The 21,489-nt window shown below is 45.5% G+C and overlaps 1 protein-coding gene across 1 annotated transcript in view; it reads right to left on the bottom strand.

The window, feature by feature from the left end:
- KIAA1549L (KIAA1549 like) overlaps positions 1 to 20,668 on the bottom strand; it is a 276,665-nt gene extending 255,997 nt beyond the window's left edge. Inside the window, 1 exon segment of the mRNA XM_040980268.1 lies at positions 20,407 to 20,668. Within this exon segment, the coding sequence (XP_040836202.1) occupies positions 20,407 to 20,668 (262 nt within the window).
- Positions 20,669 to 21,489: the final 821 nt, after the last annotated feature.

Genomic DNA, 21,489 nt, shown 5'->3' with positions numbered 1-21,489 from the left:
ATAATTTTCTACGAACTTTTTGATATACTGCTGTTCATTTGTCCAAACTCATGAATATACACTTGAATTTTCTGTATTTCATTAGATGTAAAATTTATCTTACAAAAAACGAAAGACCACATACAAACATTGACAACTAATCCATGGCATACATGCTGAAGCATTTAAGGATGTAGTATATGAATGCCTATGACTTACTTTTAATTCTATTTAGTTATTCATTTTACTAGAGAGGTGGAAGCTCACTGGATCACTCCCAGATGCGTGCAATGGCCAGGGCTGGGTCAGGTTGAACCTGGTAGCAAGGAATTCACTCTAGATCTCCCAGGGTAGAGACCCACCAAAGTGGGCCATCACTGCTGCCTCCCATGGTGTGCATTAGTGGAGCCAGGACTCAAACCTAGGTACTCTGATGATACAACATACACACATCCCAAGCCACATCTATCTGCTCTGCCAAAAGCCTACACTTGCAACAACAGCAACAAGAACAATAAAATGTAGTCCCAATGGAGAGAGACATGCATATGATGAACAATACAACATTAACCGTATCATCCAGAGGCTGAGAAAGCAGATGTTCACAATACAATTCTTTCAACTCCCAACTTTGAAACTTTAGTAAAATTTTTGAAGAGTGTGACTGAATGGTACCGGCAAAAGCAAACTAATATTGTGGCCAAATATAGTTTGAAAGCCCAGCTCCCCTACGTACAAGCAGTGTGCCCTTAAACAAGTCAGTTTCTTAAATGCCCTCTTAAGCTTTGCTTCTTTCAAGCCAAATACACAAGAACTATTTAGATCTACCTAACAGTGTCATCATGAGGTTTAAATAAGAAAAACCTCTTCATTCAGTCAGTAACACACAAGTAGCTGTTTGACAAATGTAAGTCCTCTTAAAGCATACATATCCATAAACTAGGACGAACCTTCAATCAAACATAAAAGCACAATCTTGTGAAATTTTCCTCTTGCTACCTCCCAAGGGAAATTAAAAGAACGAATTAACTGCGCTATTTTTATAGGTGATGACACTGACCTCCACTCAGTAGGACATTCGCATGCCTAAGGAGTTGAGAGACCTCCCCTGTTTTTACCTCCTAACTCCATTTCCCAATGGTGAGAGCTGGCCAGGGTTAGTGACAAAGTCTCATCAAGAGGAAAGATGAGGAAACGTGGCAAAATTGGTAAATCGCTCACTGAAGTCAACTCTTAGCCACTCTCCTTCCCAGATGTGTAAGAGAAAGGAACCAGACAGCTTGAAATCAGCTAAGGTGTCTCACCCATCAGAGGTGCAGTCACAAGACCGTCTTGGTTTTCCGTATAACTACATAAATCGAGATATGTCCTCATGAACACAAAGAAAAGCCTCAATTGAGACTGAATGAATTCTAGTAAAAGCTGTCTAAGGGGACACCACGTGGACTTGGCCTCTCTGAGTTTGAAAGATAGAAGAAGGAAGCCTATTCATGACAGCATCAAGTGAGAAGGAGGTGCTGACATCTGGTAGCCAAGAAAAACTACACCTTTCAGCACCACAAGCAAAACCAATGCCTATCCAAGAGAATGAGGTCTAGCAACTTAACATTAGCGAAAGGGTTAGTTACATGTCACAAATGAGACATTACAGTCAAAGGAAGCTACAATTTCAAAAAAAAAAAAAAACCATCTCTGTGCATCTGCTAGATTGCACTTAGGACTACCTACGAAGCTATTTTAGATTGTGTGCACCCTCTCTACCTAGAAATCTTGTTCCCTTACACATAATTACGAACGTAAAACGTTGATTGGCCTATTAAGTCCAGACTTCAATTTCCTCCCTTGCAAGCATCCTGTACTTTGTTGTGGAAGCTGCCCCGTATCCAGGCCAGTTTACTAGAGCGGTGCTCTGCTGGAGACCAAATCATATCAGCACCAACCCAACTGGATACATCACTTCCCAGCTCCATTGTCCCATCAGAAGCTTGAAATCAGCCACTATGAGAGCATTTACACCACAGAAATTGACCAGTGCTATACATTAGATCACTTGTCATTGTGCTTTTCATAACACTAGTTTACCAACACATCAATCCATCTTTTATTATTATGAGGAAGGCAACAATTTTGGGAAGTTGGCCCACCCCATACCACCTTATTCAAGCTGGCCTCTGGTCAAGCTAAGATATCATTTCCTGTGTGAAGCGGGTTAAGCCACTGCCTGTGAAGCGATCAACACATATGGATGCAGGTTCTAGTTCCAACTGCTCCACTTGCAATACAACCCTCTGTTATTGTGCCTTGGAAAACAGCAGAAGATGGACACCTGCCATCCACATGCGGAGACCCAGAAGAAGCTCTTGGCTCCTAGCTTCAGACCGGCCCAGCTCCGGCTACCGCGGTCAATTAAGAATTGAACCAGTAGATAGAAGCTCCCTGGCTTTCCTTTTGTCTCCCCCTTTCTCTATAATAAAGAATCTTTTTGAAAGCAAGAAAAGTAAACCATTTCTGGGCCATGTATCCCTCTCCTTCCTCTGCCAACATGAGGGGACAGATCCCGAACTTCACTCGCCAGACTTCAGTGATTCTCCCTCCAGCAATGTGGGTCCAGGGAGGAGACTAGGGGGTGGGCACTCACAGGGGAAAGTCTTACCAACTCCAGCCACTGTGAGCACCATAGCAAATGAATGCTGCACACAAGGTTTAATGTCAAGGGCACCAGCTCAGGTCACTAAAGAAAGCCATTGGCAGCCAATGGAAGAAGTAATCGTAACAGACCCCTGAGGCCCAAGACCAGTAACTGCAACCTCTTCTTGTCCAGGAAGGTGATGAAAATAAGCAGGTAAGAAACGGTCTTGAGGTCAGATCTTCTCTTGGACTGACACTCAGCCACATGACACCGGCTAGTCATTCTGTGCCTCGGTTCCTTCAGGTAAAGCTTGGGGATTCCTAACAGAACCTACTTCATAAGGTTGTTGTGAGAATCAAATGGATCAGTGCAAGCAGCAAATGCTCCAAGTGTCAGAGATTCCTTCTAGCAGTAAATTAGAGCAACCATGGAACCCAGTTACATTTCTCTCCTAGCCTGTCACATGGAATTCCCCGTTGGCAGGGGCGTGAGGGGAGCCTACTTGAGCTGATTATTTTTTCACTTAGAGTGTTAAGTGGATAAGCAGCCTGGCTTTGTAGCCAGGTGATCCATCTCCTGATTCACAGCAGAAAGTTAAACCCCTGGGACTGTGGTGTTACATTTGGAGAATAACTTCCTCAACCCTCTTCCCAGAGGTGTGAGATGCAAAGAGGAAGAGACCGTAAGCTTCAACAACTGAAACGTACTCCAGCACATTCTGGGAAATGCTATTCCGGCAGGGAAGAACACATCAGTGGTCCCTTAGAATGGAAAAACATTTGTTTAAGACATTTTGATTGCTGGACCAGAGACAAGACATGGTCCTCAGCCCACTGGAAAGAAAAATCAAACAACAAGAAGAAGAAACTTCAGTTCTTGTCCAATTCACCAGCCAGCTTCAGTCAGGTGTTGATTTTCAATACGAATCAGATAATGACAGGAAACTCCCAAAGACAGTTCTATGTGCTGATTTCAGAACACACTTTCATCCCATTTCATTCGTCTCAAAATAATGCTCTAAACACACATCCTCCTGTTCTTTTCAAAAGAAAGACTTACTGTTTGGTAGTGAAGTGTGTAGGTTTGGAGATATTTTTACTCAGTTCTTTTCATCAAACACTCATGAGCTACACTATTAATTTCAACTCAGACTTTCCATTTTTCTTCAGTCTGCCTGGGTTTCCTGTTGACATTTGGCAAGCAGAAATGCAAATAACAGGGAGAAACAGTCCTTCCTAAGGACAGAGGCAGAGGGGTGAAACCAGCAGTCCTAGTTTCAATCCAGACATTGCATGCCAGAGGAAGAGTGAGACAAGAAATATTCTAGACCTTTCTATTCACTGGTACTGCATAAATACCAAAGCCATTTGTGATTCTGACGTCAGGCGATTTTATTTTGAGCTAAGAATAGATTTAACATATATAAATCAGAAGCTAAATCAAATTCCCTCTGTGGTTAGGACACATTCGGCAAATACTTGCCCGGGAGGATAGAGACAGGTGCAGCAATGACCTTGGGCTATGTTTGAGACATCTACTTGGCCTTATTTACACTGACATTAGTTGATTCAAAAGTGATGTTTATCCCCTTTTTATGTGGTGTTTAGAAGCATTGTGATTTTCAAAAAACATCTGTGAAAGTTATCTTCTAGGGAAAAAAAGCCAAAGGAAAACTAGAGGAAATATCCATAGAGGCTTTTTAACTCCAGGTTGGCTTCTGCCTTCTGATCCTAAAACTATTCTCTTTCATTGTAAAAGATTTTTTCCCATGTTTCTGGGAGCAGTTTAAATTCTCTTATGATGAAATTTAGTTAGCATGCAAAGAAGTCTGCAATATAACGTTAAGTGAAAAAGTAAGGTGCTAAATGTTACATCCTTTGTATTGTGAAAGAAAATAAAGTGTGGGGCGGGTATTCAGTGTGGTTATGTCACTTACAGATGCCCTCATTCTATAGTGGTTTGAGTCCCTGCTCCTCCATGTCCAATCCACCTTCCTACTCGCAGGCACATTGGGGAGTAACAGATAGTGGCTCAATTACTGCATCCCTGCCACTTGCATGGAAGTCCAAGAGACAGTTCCAGGTGCCTAGCTTTTGCCTGGCCCAGCCCTGGCTATTGTGGGCAGTTGAGTAATAAGCTAGTGGGCGGAGGATCTCTGAATTTGTCTCTCTGAATTTTAAATAGAATTAAAACAAAAAAATGTAAATGAAGTGAGTATGTGCACATGGATATAAAATGTGTACATCTGGAAGACCCCACCACACTTGTTCAACAATACAACCCAAGAGACTAGCAAAGAACCAGCATTTTATATTTGCATTTTACAGCACACACTTGGGTATTGTTAGAACTCAATAAAAATCCATGTTACTTTCATAATTTTTCAAGAGCCAGTAAAGAACACAAGTTGGAAGAAACTATGGGGGAAGGCTTCCTTTTTCAGAATGAACATCCTTGACAGGGCTTGCCATTGACACAGGAAGAGGTGGACAATGCAGTTCGCATAATAAACAAGCTTAGGACTCACAAACACAGGCAGAGGATGGAGGAGGAAGGGAGGAAGTGCAGGCTTTCATACACGGATGAGAAGGAAAAGGCCCAAAGGGTGAAGGGACTTGATGAGTACACCAAGGATGACCTCACACACTCACTTCCTCAACCTGTCCAGCACTACTTTCCCTCTCCCAAACCACATAGGAAACAAAACTTCTCTAAGTGCCTACTGGTAGCTCTGAGAGGGGTGGGAATGTACTAGGAGGGTGCCTGATTTTTTTTCTTTTATCTTTAACTAAAGAAGCCTTTGAAATATCTTTCAAGCTCATCTGTAAGACCACCTGACCTTTAAGTGAAGCAATATCAATTCTACACAAACACTTCCATAAAACAATTTTCCTATTATTTTAAGGTTAGCATTACCCTTCTTCTAAAATCAGAGAAAATATTTTAATAAAACAATGCTAAAGGCCAATATTCTCCATAAACAGAGTCCTTTAAAAACTCCTAACAAAAATACTGGGAAATCAGACTCAGCTGGAACATATGCCATGACTAAGCTGGAGTTTATTCCAGGTATTCAGGTTGGCTCAACATTCTAAAATCAACCCAACTGGCTTTTTACAGATTAAAGAAAAATTGGTGAGCATATCAATAATACAAAGAAAGCATTGACTACATTCAATCAGCATTCATAATAAAAAATTTACAGCAAGATACTACAAAAGGAAAATTCATCAAACAGATAAAAGACTTCTACAAAAGAATAAAACTATAGCTAATGTTGTTATTTAATAGTAAAGAACTGCATTTTTCATAAGACTAAGAATAAGGCAAGAATCTTTACTTGCCTTATTCCTATTCAACAATGAATTAAACTTCTAGAAAGCCAGTGCAACAAGTTAAGAAAAAAAAGCATATGAATTTGAAAGTAATATATATCACATTATCTTTAATCACAGATATCATAATCTTCCTCTTAGAGAAGTCCAAAAGATTGCATGAAAACTACCAGACTTACAGGGAGTTCAGCAGAGTGACATAATGCAAGGTCAGTATTTTTAAAATCTTACTTGTATATACTAATAAATTTTGGATGTCCTATTTACCATAACTTGAGAAAGACAAAATACATGTGAACAAATTTTCATGCTGAAAATCCATAAAACATGGACAAAAAATTACCTCAATAAATGGAGATAAATACTATGTTCATAGATTTTAAAAAAAAAAGTCACTACTGTTAAGCTGTAAATCCTCCCTGAAAGATCAAGAGAGTCGATGGAATTCCAATCAAAAACCAAGCAGGCTTTGCATATGGATTGACAAGTATCTGTTGAAATCTATATGGGAAAATTATAAAACTTAGAATAATCAGAAGGATTTTGAAGCACAGCAGAGTTGCACCCAATATTGCGGCACAGTGAGTTAGGCTGTCACCTACGATGCTGGCATGCCTATGAGCTACAGTTGGCTCCAACTCTGATCCAGCTCCCTGTTAATGTGCTTGGGGAAGCAGTGGAAGATGGCCTAAGTACCAGGACTCCTACAAACATGTGACAGCCATGAATGGAGTTCCAAGTTTCAAGCTTTGGTGTGGACCACCTCTGCCCATTGTGGCCATTTGGAGAGTGAATCAGTGAATGAAAGATTTCAATCTCTCTTTCTTTCTCAGTTTGACTTCCAAAAAAGAAGTATATGTAGTACACAAGCTGATTTAAAGATTTACCAAAATCCAGAGCAAGGCAAAGTTTTATTCCCGGGAGGGCATTTACTAACATCAACATTATTGGTTGCCACAACCATGGAAGAGGAAGGTTACTGACATCTACCAGGCAAAGGTAAGAAATACTGCTAAATTCCTACAATACACAGTACAGGACCCCATATCAAAGAATCATCAACCCCAAAATGTCAATAACGTTGAAGCTAAGAAACCCTGAGCTAGAGAAATCAAGCCAGAGTTATATTGGCATCAGGACAGAAGTGTAGATCAATGGAATAGACTAGTGTCCAGAAATAAACTTCCACATATACAGTGCCAAGGGAAGTCATTGGAGCAAAGACAGTCTTCAACAAATGGTGCTGAAACAATTAAACAGCCATATGAAAAAAAAAATTAACCTTGACTCATACCTTGCTCCATACATAAAATTTAACATGAAATATATCCTAGAACTAAAAGCAAAAATACAAAACTTCCAGAAGAAATCATAGATGTTTGTGACTCCAATTTAGGCAAAGATTCCTGTTCTAGAACACACACACACACACAAAACCACACACAAATGTTAAATACAAATGTTTATGAAATGGAATTAATCAAATTTAAAATTCTGTTCTTTGAAAAATACTATTAATAAAATAAAAACAGAAACCACAGAGTGGGAAGAAAGATTTGAAAAACACATATCTATCAGAGGACCTATATCCAAAACAGGTTTGAATGAGCAGATCTAATCCAATAATGTGAAATTCTCCAAAATTCAAAATTTTTTGAGTAGAAAATTCCACATGTGACTTCATGTAGGGTAACAGACGACAAAACCTAGATACTCTAAAATTATCACATCAAGTTACCTTGAGGCTATATGTAAAAGGTATATATGAAACATAAATCAACTTATTTAGACTTGAATTCCATCCTAAATCTACAGACATACCAATTTTGTAACCCAAAATCTGTTTTAAAAAAATCCAAAATCTGTAACACTCCTAGTCACAAACATTTTGGATAAGAAATACTCACTGTGTACGAAGAAAGCTCAAAACTTTATTTTTTTTAACTTATTGTAATAAGACAATAAACAGTTCAATCTTAAAAACAAGTAGAGGGGCCAGCATGGTGGCATATTCTGCAAATCCAGTTAGTGTTCTATCTGTTCCACTTCTAATCCAGCTCCCTACTTAAGACTCAGGAAAATAGAAGAGGATGGTTCAAATCCATGGGCTGCTGAGCCCATGTGGGAGACCCAGAAGAAGTTCCTGGCTCCCAACCTCAGATCAGCTCAGTTCTGGCTGATGTGGCCATTTAGGATGGAACTAGCACTTTCACTCCATTTACAAAATAGGTAGAAGAGCTCTTTGCCACAGCTAATGCAAGAACAAAGACCATTCGCAGCCTTGTGGCAGACTGATGTGCTAGAAAATGTTGCCATTGACCTGACCATGCTCACAGTTACTGTGAAAGGTCCCAGAGGACTGACCATACTCACAGTTACTGTGAAAGGTCTCTTATGGAGAGATCTGTATCACTCCAATGCAGAATTTAGCTTCTGTGAAGGAAAGAGAAGAGGTTCCAGGCTGACAAGCAGCAAGGAGCTGGCCTGACTGGCACTATCTGCAGTGCAGTACAGAATGTGACCATAGAAGACACAGGCTTCTGTTACAAGGTAAGGACTGTGTCTGCCCACTGTCCCCTCAGTATGGTGGCTCAGGAGAGCGAGTCTCCTGTTGAAATTAGATATGTCTGAGTGAGAAGCATGTCTGAAGTGTTTGGATGAAACCAGATGCTGATTTGCTCAGTATCTGAACCTCAAAAAGATGAATTCACAATTGAATGAAACGACACTCAACTTGTCTCAAATTCAGCAGGCAACAACAGTTTTGTTTTTTTTTTTTTCTTATTTACATGATTTACACCGAGGGATAGACGGGGGTGGGGGATGGACAGGGAGGACTGATCAGGGATGGGGAAAGCTCCTCTTGTTGCCTCCTGGGGTGGCCCACCCATGGTCTTCAGGGGACACTGTGGTGGCCAGACAGCTGCAACAACAGTTTAAAAACAAGAACATTGTAACATTTTTGGATGGCACCTATGTCTCTGAAAAAGGAGCAGTTCAGGAGAATGGTGACTGGGATTGAAAAGTTGTCTGACTACAGACACTAGAACCTGGACTGCAGGAGCCAGCACGGGGGTGCAGCCAGCATTCCATGGAGGCACTGGATCCAGTCAAGGTTGCTCAATGTTTGATCCAACTCCTTACTAATGTTCCTAGGACAACAGTGGATGATGGCCCAAGCACGTAGGCCCCTGCACCCCTGGGGGTGAGATGAAGCTCCTGGCTCTTGGCTTCAACCTAACCAATCGCTGGCTGTTGTGGCCCTGTGGGCACTGAACCAGGAGATAGAGGACTTCTCTCTAACTGCCTCTGTCCCTACCTTTCAATCAAGCTGCCTTTCAGATAGGTAAATCTTGGGGAAAAAAAAAAAAGACAATCTGGCTTCTAGGTCTAATCTTTGTGCTATTTTTATAATGTAATAAAAGATCTCTTGAGATTCCCCAAAAAAAATCAGTAGAAGACTTTAGCCTTCACTTAAAAATAGACACAATGTATGGCAAGTAAGAAATGAAAAGATCCCATCCAAAATAGGTCAGGGTAGCCCCCAAATCTTACAGACAGCAGACCCAGAACTCCACCAGTGGCATATCAGGTGCCATTTTATATGGTGTGGCAAAGGCTTTACGACTGCAGGGACAACAGTGAGCTGCGCATGCACTGAGCTGAAAGCGAACTCACTGAGCTCAGTGCATTGCACTGGTCCCACAGGGAAAATAATACCGACTGTGACATCATATGGGTCAAAATAGGTCCGTGTGGTCCTCAGAAATAACAGCCAGCAAATTCTGGCAAGATCAGTACTACCAATAACCTAGCTATATAGGACACCTGGTATCTCCCTAATCCTGGGAACTGCTTAAGCCAGAAGTGGGAGAAGGGTTGTATAGACAGCACTGTAGCCACAGCAAGATCACAGGAGGCAGAAAATGGTGAATAAGGAGCTGGGGCTACAGAGACCTGGATGGAAGTCTAACACAAGAACCCAGACTTGAAATTCGTTGGAGGGAGTGGCACAAGTAACTGTTAAAAAGAGCCTTGTACCAACCACAATAAGTAAAATCAAATTGTAGAGCTGTGGGTGGGACACAACTTAGAAATTTGCCCTAAGGAGAAGAATCTGCTAACCAGAAGTACAATGACCAAGAGCAAAAGAAGAGACAGAGGCACAATGAATATTACTGAAGACTCCCCTGCAAAGGAGCAAAGCCCTTTGCCAACCTCAGAGTTAACTGAGGAAGACATTGAGGAAATGGGGGACAGAGAACTTAGAAAGTTTGTTGTAAAGCTTCTTATCAACAACAAGAAGCACATGCAGGAATTTAAGGAATATATCACACAGGAAATAGCAACACTGAAAGAAAATCAAGCAGAATTATTAGAAATGAAGGACACAATGGAGAAAATTAAAAATGCAGTGTCAAGTCTCAATAACAGAATGAATGAAGCAGACGAAAGAATCTCAGAGTTGGAAGATATTTCATGCCATAATGGGGAAACATACAAAAAGCTGGAAGCAGAGTTGGATCAGGCTAAAAAATGTATTCAACAATTAAAGGACACTATTAAAAGGCCAAACATAAGAGTAATAGAAGTTTCAGAAGGTGCAGAAAGAGAAAGCTGGGTTTAAAAACATTTAATGAAATAGTCAAGGAATTTTTCCTTAATCTAGAGAAAGAACCAGAAACAACATCCAGGAGGGACAAAGAACTCCCAACAGGGTTGACCAAAAGCAATCTTCACCGTGACACACGATAACCAAGTTCTCTTCAATCAAAAGATCCTTAAATGCGCACAAGAAATAAATCAATTGACATACAGAGGAATGAGAATCAGACTCATAGCTCTCAAAGGAAACTCTACAAGTCAGAAGAGAATAGAGTGATAGATTCCAGATTCTAAAAGGAAAAAATTATAGGTCCAGAACAATGTTCCCAGCAAAGCATTTCTTTGTCTTTAAAAATGAAATAAAATTCTTCCGCAGTAAAGAAAAATAAAAAGAATACGCCTCTTTCAGACCTGCCCTACTAATGATACTTAAAGATGCTCTCTTGACAGAAAAGGAATAGCATCCACCAAAAGCAAAGGCAAAGGTGAAGAACATCCTAGTAAAATAACAACAGAAAACTAATCAAACAAGGAACAACCCACTGATAAAATGACAGGACCAAATTACCACCTATTTATATCAACCCTGAATGTAAATGGTTTAAATCCATCAATCAAACATCCCTGATTGGTGGACTGTATCAAAAGAACAAAACTCATCTATCTATTGCCTACAGGAGACGCATCTCATCAACAAAGATCAGTGGAAACTATATCTCATGTATTTTGATGTTTTTGTTTTTATTTTCATTTCTTCAAAACCAAAAAAAGAAAAAAGAAAGAAAAGATATGCAACAGGACCCAGTATAATGGCTCAATTGGCTAATCCTCCCCCTTCAAATGTTGGAATCCCATATGGGTGCCAGTTCATGTCCTGGCTGCTCTACTTCCCATTCATCTTTCTGCTTATGGCATGGAAAAGCAGTGGAAAATGGCCCAAAGCCTCCATGGCGACCACTTGGGGAGTGAAACAGCAGATAGAAGATCTTTCTCTCTGTCTCTCCTTCTTTTTGTCTATCTGCCTTTCCAATAAAAATAAGTCTCTTAAAAAAAAAAAGATGTGCAACAGTAACTTGGTAATTAAAGAAACGCAAACTAAAATCACAATGAGATATTACTAACCAACAAGTCACCTGATTGAAATCTAAAGTAAAAGGAAAACAATCTGACAATAGCAAGTGCCAGTGAAGAAGGTAAGTGGATTAATTATAACTTTCATACTCAGCTGATGCAAATGCAAAATGAGGTAGTCACTTTGGATAGGGGTTTGGTGATCTCTTACAAGGTTAAACATAGACCTAACAGCAATTCCATTCCTAGGCATTCACCCACAGAAATAAAAGCTTCCCACCCATAGGGCTGGCCCAGTGGCATAGTAGTAAGCTTCTGCCTGTGGAGATGGCATTCCAAATGGGTGCTGGCTACGTGGCTGTTCCACTTTCCATCCAATTCCTCGCTAATAGGCTGGGAAAGTAGCAAAAGATGGCCCAAGTCCCTGGATTCCTACACCCACATGGAAGACCTGGGAGAAGTTCCTGGCTCCCAGCTTCAGACAGGCCCAGCTCTGGCCATTGTAGCCATTTGGGGAATGAACCAGCAGATGGAAGATATCTCTCTCTAAATATGACCTGCAAGTAAAATAAATGGATCTTCCAAAACAATATCCATTTATTATATATATTTATATATATAAGATATATATATATATAAGATCCATTTATTATATATATTTATATATATATATGTCCATTTATATATATATTTCTACCCAAAGACTTCTATGCCCGACACTGGAAACAACCCAAAAGCTTGCCAACTGTGGACTACTATTATACAGTACAAAGGACAGAGGCAGCAACCATGAAAAACATGGGTGAGACTCTGGAGCACTGTTCTAGGGGGCAGACGCTGCAGCCAAATGCTCACTGCTGCAGTTTTCCATCCACATGAATCCCTGGAGTAGAGGAGGACTGCCAGAGGCCAAGGGTGTGCGGGGCCTGGGCAGAGGAGAGGACTGAGCACAAAGGCAGAGGAGGCAGCTTTGGGATGGTGCTGGGATGTCCCGGGTACAGACGGAGGCACAGATCCAGAAGTGTCCACTGGTGCCAACATCCACCTACAAGGGGCAAATCTCCCTGTATGTAAGTTACACCTTAATAAACCTGACTTGTAGAGAAGAAAGCACAGAATGGTCATCATAATAACACACTGTATGTGTCAAAAAATCTGGGAGAAGTGATTCTAAATGTCTCCATCACAAAGAAATAAAAGCTTGATGGGATAGGTAAGTCTGCCCTGATTTGCACATCACACAGTGTATACACCTGCATCAAAACATGTCATGCTACAAATAAGAGGATACTTTAAAAATATGTTGAAATTGGGGCCCAGTTTTGTAGCCTAACAGCTAAAGTCCTCACCTTGGGCACACTGGGATCCCATATGGACAGCTCCACTTCCCATTCAGCTCCCTGCTTATGGCCTGGGAAGGCAGTCAAGGATGGCCCAAAGCCTTGGGACCCTGCACCCACATGGGAGACCTGGAGGAGCTCCTGGCTCCTGGCTTCAGATCAGTGCAGCTCCAGCCTTTCTGGTCACTTAGGGAGTGAATCATCAGACAGAAGATCTTCCTCTCTGCCTCTCTTCCTCTTTCTATATATCTGACTTTATAATAAAAATAAATAAATCCTTTAAAAAAATCTGTGGTGATTGAATGATAATATATATTCATTTTGGTGCCACAAATGGAATCCATGCAAAGTTTTTGTCATAATTCATATTTTTTATGATTTTTGAATATTCCTTATATGCATGGATTTCAGTTTTGTGTACCAAAATAAACTTATCTTTCATTTCATTTTTTTCCATGGACCTTTCAAAATAGCATCAAATGCACAGTTTAACACATCAATTTAAAAAGTAAATCTAAGAGGATAAAATAGAAAAGTAACAGTGGCTCTTTCTTTTTTTAATCTAAAAAGGAAGAACCCGGGTGGCCCCTGGGTGTGCTCTCTTTGTGCAGCATGACATTTTAAAAGTCTGCATCAGCCAGTGACATTTTGAAACAAGGAGATTTCTCAGTACAGATCCAACTTTCCTGAGAAGTCAGAACTTTGTCAACCCAGAGCCTCAGCCCTCTGCAGCCAAGGAGGGGCTGCGTCTGCCGGCAGCACAGACACCTCCTGACCTGCCATGTCCTCCCTGATGTAATGCAGATATCTAACGGCTTCCAGTCCGCCCAACCGAGTGAGGCTTGTCCTGGGCTCCAGGCCACTCAAGGGCAGGGCATGGCCTCCACTCTGCTTCCAGCCCCTGTCAAAGAGCCTGGCATGTGCCAGGTGCATTACAAATGCTGCCAGATCAATGTGATGCATTCACTTCTACTTTGCCAGCAGCTACAACTGACATCTGCAACACCCAGATTGCTACCTGCCTCCTCTGAAGTCCCCAAGGAGAGTCACCATCCATGGCACTCATCCCATCCTAGAATTGCCTGTCCCTTGTATGCTTAGAACTTTGTCCAGCAATCAAATGCTTAGAGTCATTTCAAGGATTGAGTTTTGTCAGGAGAAGAGTAGAGGTGTTTTTGTTTTTAAATAAGGAAGACAAATCACAATATGGACTCAAGGTGAATGAGAATGAAAAGGGCAGTGTGTCCATTCATGTGGGGCAGTCTCAGATCATGTTCTAGTAATTTAAGACCCAGGCAAGCAGGCTCTGACAGCTCTCGGGCTGTCATCAGAGTTCCACAATCTCAGGGCACCAGGGCACTGAGGCAGTTTAGGGAAGCATTTGGGGCTCAGTGTGGATGCCTGACTTCTGCTTTGTGTCCATTTGAAAACAACAGGGTCACTGTTTCCAAGATTCCCCTCTCTACCTTTGGTGCCAGTTGGGGTGTGGGCAAGACAGCATAGGGAATCTTGCAAGTGCCTTGAAAGCACACATAATTAATACTAAGACAGTTCACATGCATTTTGTTGGGCTGTTGACATTTGGAGGGAATAAAAACATCAAATCATCCACTCTCCTTGTGCATCTTCAATGTTGAAAAATGAGAAAGTATGAATGCAAGAGTTATGTCCACCTTAACCCTCCCTTGACGCATGTCCCCTATCACTCTGCTTGTTTCTACAGAAGAGACTTGAAGAACTGTCTCATACAGTTTCTGAATGTTCTCCCCTTCTCTCCGGAGCCCACTGGAGTCAGACTCCTATCCCCACCACTCTCAAGGGCATCAAAGAAGCACACATCTCCAGACACCAGACCCATTGCTCACCCCATCCAAACGCACTCGCAGCCACATGCAGCCACATTGTCCGTTGTGAACACGTCCTTCCCTCGACGACCCAGGCACTGCAAACACTTTCATCTCTTCCTCCTTCCCTGTTTTTTCTTTTTCTGTCACTTCTGCTAAACCCTCCTTCTCCCTGAGGATAATTTTCTTTCTGTCATACAATTTTGGTTTTTTCTTTTTTTTCTTTATTTTCAACAATCTTTACATAGTTAATTAGGGCAAAAGGTTCCAGGGTTAGGATAATTTAATAATAATGAAATGCAGCAACCTCCTAGTCTCCAGCTTGGGCTCCCCTTATTCTCTACCCTCCCTCAACAGGTTTCTTTTTGTTTTTGTTTGAATAACTTCTTTTTATTTTCTAAGTTATAATTATCAAAATGCAATTTTTTTCATGATTTTTATGATGGTAATTAGGGTGCAAAAGGGCCAAGGGCTACAGGAAGGTAGGTGAGACCATTATTTCCACATTTTCTTCCTTCCTGTTTCTGGGGTAAGAGGGGAGGTAAGGGGAGAAGTCACACACACCCTCCCAACTGCCTCCATACCCTGGGATGGAGGACAGCCACCTAATGCCATCCCAGGGTTCCTGGTGGGACATGCTCCAAGGGTCATGCTCAAGGCGGTTTTGATGGTTTACCAGTTCTGAAATACTGCCTATCTCGCAACACTAACCACAATCCAGAATCCACTGGTTGACACAGTCTACTTTAGAGTCTACATATGCCCAACACTTGGCTGGGGAAGCTGATCAATTTGTTCTATCCTCCGTCCTCCGTTATGGTACCAGGTGTCCTCTGCAGGCTCCAATGGATTGCCATATCCTCCATGTGTATCTGGATATGTTGTCCACTGCTCCATCTAAACCACTGAGGAAGCCCACCTCTGATACTTGTACTCCACAGTCAGACCAAGGAACCTACAATTCTCTCCATGGTTGAAGTTTTCTGAGTCCAGCGATTCAGTTGGAGGGAACCCCAAAGAAACTTCATCTGAGGTGATCTCAGACCTGATTTTTGTGTGTGCATGCCCATACAGGGTCTGGCACAGTCCATCACCCTAGTCAGCTTATGCACATGCTAGCGGCTGCAATTGATGGGTCAGTTCTGTCTCCAGCCCTGACTTCTACACAAACCAATGGGTGTTGCAGTCCAGCCCGATCCTGCTCACCACACACTCAGCCCTCACAAACACCAGTGGGAGCTGCAGCCTAGTCAGAACGACCTGAAATAATCCCTACCAGGCCTATCCATGTCCTAGTTCCCGTGCCTGCCAATATGCACAGCAGACTGATCCAGTCAGTCCCACAGCCCATCCAGCTCTCAAACTTGTCAATGGGCATTAAAGCCTAGTTCAACCCAACCAGCCCCACTCTCCAGTCCACACACCTGCCGGCAGGTGCCACCCTTTGTCTAGCCATGCCTGCCCCAGTCCCGGTTCTCATGCTCACCAGAGTGGCAACCCAGAGGGAGGTGCCCACTCCCATTCCCAGATTTTGTACTCTCCAGATGGTTTTGCAGTCTAACTTGACAGAATTTGGCCTCCGTGCCAACATATGCCTGGTGATGCTGCAGCACAGCCCAACCAACCCACAGCACTCTGGCTTATGCATGTACCAACAGGAACAGTCAACCCAGCCTGGTTTTCCATTGATCCAGCTCACATGAGGCCAACAGGTGCTGTAGTTCTGCCCAGTCTGGTCTGCCCCCATCCCAACTCACACTCTCCAGTGGGAGCGGTGGTCTAGCAGGAGAGCCCCACTCAGCCCCCTACCAGGTTCACTACCCCCTTCCCCTAGGTCTCACATGTGGTGGTTGAGCACTGTGACCCAGTCTGTCATGGCCCAACCCACCTCAGGATTTGCCAGTAGGTACTGCAGCTGGGCTGGGCCCAGCCCACCCCCAATCCCACCTCATGTTGGGGGTGGGGCTACAGCCTAGCTCAGCCCATCCAGCCCCCAGTCCTGGCCCTACTGTGAATTGGCTTTTGCTTTGGCACAACCTGGCCTGACCCACACTCCATTCTGGTGCTTGGATTTACCAGTTGGTAATATGAACTGGCCCAGCCTGGTTCACCCCTGAACTGAGCTAAATGTATGCCAGTGGGTATCACTACCTGGCCCTGTTCTGGGCTGCTCCCTATTGTGCTTCTTGCACTCACCTGCAGGGACTATGTCCTGACAGAGGAGTTTCCCAAGCTCCTGCATCTGAACCTCTCTAAATGCCAGAACTCACACACACCAGTGAGTCCATGAGCCATAGTCCACCTCCTGTCCTAGCAGGAACAGTGGCCTTTCCTGACTGACCCTCACCCATTCCAGTTCTTGCTGTTGGGTGCTACAGCTCAGCCAAGCCTTGTCCACACCCAGACACAGCTCATGCATGGCTCAGCAGGGGCAGCCCGCCTCTACAGGTTCCTTCCTGCATTCCATGCATGGATCCCAAATTCAAACCGCAGGCTCTAATATTTCCCTAGAAGTCCAGACTGCTTTGTTCAACTTCAGCCTCTCAGGACCCATTGCAGACCTGCATTCACTGAGCAACTACTGTAAACAGGCACTGCTCTGAACCCTTTAACATGCACAAGCTCGTGTGATCCAATGAGCTTGGAGCAGTTCCAATCCCCATTTCACAGATAAGGCCCAGAGGGGTCAAGGCTGCATGGAGGTGTCATCCCTGCCCATCAAGGAATGAGCGCTGTGTCTGCACACACAGGCAAACAGGACATGTGTGCCACGTGAACTGGAGGGAAGATCAAGAGTTAAGAACATGGTGAAGGCAAAGTTGAACTTGACCATTCTGCCTGGAGCCCAGATCACGGAACAGAAAAGAGCGTGTAAGCCCTTGATACTAGGGAGAATCTTTTTCCCACACCCAAAACAGACAAGTCTGCCTAGCAGCAAGGGCTCCTCAGAGATGGAAGTTGGGAGGGCACAGAAGACAACAAGAGAGTTTCCTGGGTGTGTAAAAGAAAATGGACTCTGACTCCTCAGGAACAGAAAGCAAAGGACATTGGGGTGGGCAGAGTCAGGCTAGGAACCCAGACCCATTGCAGGTACCACAGGCCACAAGGCTACTGAACAACCGCTTCAACTTTGTTTTTGTTTTTGTTTTTCAGAACAAATCTCTTAAAATCATTTTTGCATCAAGGTAAAAGTTTAGCTTCACTAGAAGGACAGGCATGCGAACCCTTCAGCTGGAGCACTGCTAATAGCATCTCACCGGACACGGGTTTGCCTTCTCAGCAGCAGCCGCCTTCTGCAAGGAGTGGGGGTGCCAAACTGCAGCCACCCTCAGAGAAAGTTCCAGATAAGGCTGTCTACTGAGCGACCCCCAGAAGGTGTCCTCCCTTCTCTCCAGCTTCCTCCTACAAAAGCTCACTCACGCAGGCCTGAGGCACTCTACGCTACTTCCCGCGGGCACCCGAGGATGCAGGAAACCAGGCAGGAGGTGAGAGTGAGAACTGCAACGCCCAACTCCTCTTCAGACAAACAAGTCATGAACCTGGAGCTGTAGCAAATCCACAGGAAAACATGGCACTCAGGCTGGGGATCCACAGGTGGGCAGGGTCACAAGGAGCGGGGCTGTCCAGGGTGATGGCACCCCAAAAAGCGCATAAGAAGTAGTAAGTCAAGCCCCCCACGAGAAGGGGAATGACACTGGGACTTGGAGAGTCACATCCACTTCAATGATTGATTCATCATCTTAATCAAAGCTCCCTTCCCAGCAGTGTCACCCATAATCACCACACTGAAGTAAAAGGACATGGGAGCCAACCCAAAGGCACAGCCCCACAGCCTCCACAGTGGCGGCTATGGCTGTTAGAGAACCAAGCAATGTCACAGGGTCTGTAAGTGCCTTCGTCCAAAGGTTGGAAGAGGATCGGACATTTACCAGTGATCAAAAGAAACCCCCTGACTACACACTGAACAGAAAGGGCACACCAAAGCCAAATTCTACTTATTAGTGCAGATCGTGGAATTGCTTCCGCCACCCAAACCAGTAAGATCCCTATGTGAACAACTCATAAACAACCTGCCCAGGAGCTGATACATTTTAGACAAAAACTAAGCACCTGTTTCTAAGCTAAGGCAGGGGGTTCCCTGTATCACATTCAGGATTACCTCTTTTTCTTTCTAAAGATTTATTTATTTTTATTGGCAAGGCAAGTTTACAGAGAGAATGAGAAGCAGAGAGAAAGATCTTCCATCTACTGGTTCACTCCCCAAATGCCTGCAAACGCCAGAGCTGAGCTGATCCGAAGCCAGGAGCGTCTTTCAGATCTCCCATGTGGGTACAAGGTCCCATAAGGTACAAGGCTTTGGGCCGTCCTCTACTTCTTCCCCAGGCCACAAGCAGGGAGCTGGAGGGGAAGTGGGGCAGCCAGGACATGAACACATGAACTCCATGAACACAATACTGAAAACTGCTCCAAGCACAAACAGCCTCCACCCTCTTCAAACACAGCGCAAAAGCTGAACTGTGCTCACACTGTCACCTCAACAGAAAAATCCTTGACAGCGACTTAAGCCCAGACACTCCAGCCAGACACCCTTGAAGTGAATCAAAGGAAAATGAGCTTTGAATTCAGCCAAATTCAGAAATATTTGAACCTGAAAACCCTTTTATATAAAACAGGAGGCGCTTCTTCAGAAACAGGCATTTAACCTAATTTGGGGGAAGGGTGGGTGGAGAAAGAAGTCATCATCTGTCCTTCATAAAGACACAAAACTACAGGAACATGTGGTCTGAGCTTCACAGGAGCCAAGAGTCCGGAACTCCATCAGGAGCACAGAGTCTGCCTTTTTACAGGTGTCATAGTAATCGTGTGTTTCAAAGATAAAACCGCTGACTGCATCGTGTAAGTTTTAATGTACGGTAACAGAATAACCCCCCCCCCCAAAAAGTTAAAACAGATTCCATGATACTGCTCAATAGAATAAAGGAATCTATTTCCGGGGGGGGGTGTCTTAGGAGCCCCAGTGCCAATAGGGATCCTGCGCGCAGTGGATTCCAGACCTGAATCCCTCAGCAAGGTGAAGGCAATTATTTAGGTGTTCCTCCCTCCCCCCTCCAAAAAAAGAGGGGCCTTTTATCAGCATAGAGAGGAAACGTTATGTGGGAAGCCAGCGCGGGAATCGCCTTCAACTATGTAGCCGCCGCACGAGTAAACTAGCAGTGGTCCCTCAACAGGGACACCAGGATACAGTGTGACCATCCCCACCCCGAAACGCGTTCTCCTAAGTGGACAGTCCTAAACACACCGCGGCTGCTCCCATGCGGAGGGTGCCTGCGGGACCATCGCAAAGCAGCTGCAACTTGTGCAAAGGAAAGAGGTGACTGCACATCTTTTCTTCCCTGCCTAAGCGCTGCCTTCCCCAGTGACACCTTGCTGTCTGACAGTTCGCCTGCCGCTAGCGCTGCTACAGCAACCCAGCGCAGAGAAGCCTCCTGCGCCAGCGTAGCCACCACCTCTCCGGCCACCGCCACCCCGGGTCAGGCGCTGGCCCCGACGGGCGGCTCCGGCTCCTCTGGAAACCGCGGGCGGAACCACCGCCAAGGGCTTACCTGGGTCCGCCCCGCTGTGCTCGGGAAGGGCCGCCAGCAGCAGGAGTCCCAGCAGCAGCGGCGGCAGCGGTGGCGGAGGTGCATCCTGGGGCGCGCCGGCTTCGGGGCCCCGCGTGGCTCCGGGACCCCTCACGCCGGGGCAGCGCGCGGCTCCCACACCGGCCCCGCCAAAGCCACTACACGCGCGGGACCGGAGCCCGCGTCCCAGCACCGCCCGCCCAGCGGCGCTCGGGCCCTGGGGCTTCGCCTGCTGCAAAGCCATGGGGACTCTTCACACATCCAGGCCGCTGCCTCGCTCCGCACCGCGCCGGGGAGCCCAGCCCTCGGCGCGCCGGTTCTCACCGGGCATCTCCCGCCATGGTACGGGCGCCGACTGGCGCGACTGGTTAGCTGGTCCTGCCGCGCCCGGGGCGGAGAGCTGAGTAAGCTCTGCTGGAGACGCGGCTTCACCGGCGCTGGGGCCGGAGCCGCATGGAGCGGTGGCGGCGGGCACCGGCAGGGTTCCCACGGCGCGCCACTGGCTGTGAGGGTGGGACGGGCGCCGCCCAGGGCCCCCTCGCCGGGGTCGCCTCCTGCCCACCGAGGCGGCGAGGCTGTGAGCAACTGAGGCTAGCCACAGACGCGGCGGTGCCACGCGCTCGGTTCCCTCCCGCGCACCGCCGGCTGCTGTCCCCCCGGGTCCGTTCCTGGCGCTAGGGCTGGATGGGCTCGGGGTTCCCGGGCCGCGAGTGCTGCTGCCGCTGCTGCTGCCGCTGCAGCTCAGAACGGCGCCTCATTGACAAAGGAAGCACGTAGCCGCCCGAGCGCCTGGGAGGCGAGACCGGCGCGCGCGCGCGCAGCCCCGCGCCCAGCCACGGCGCGCCCCCCGCTCCCGCGCTCCCGGCCGGCCCCGGGCCCCGCCGGGAGACCCCTCCCCGGCCCTCCCGCGCCTCGCAGAACCGTACTCGAGGCTTCCCTCCGCCGCTTTTCCCGTCAGTCCCCCTCTGCCACGAAAGCAGCAGGGCCAGGTGGACCGAGGGGACCAGCGGGCTGCGGCGAGGGGCCGTTCCCCCTGCTTCAGCCTGTGTCTGGGAAGCGCTCTTT

This window comes from Ochotona curzoniae, unplaced genomic scaffold (assembly GCF_017591425.1).
Source record: "Ochotona curzoniae isolate NIBS_2020 unplaced genomic scaffold, NIBS_Ocur_1.0 contig_3432, whole genome shotgun sequence".
Classification (NCBI taxonomy): domain Eukaryota; kingdom Metazoa; phylum Chordata; class Mammalia; order Lagomorpha; family Ochotonidae; genus Ochotona; species Ochotona curzoniae.
This window is presented reverse-complemented; position numbering and strand designations above follow the sequence as displayed.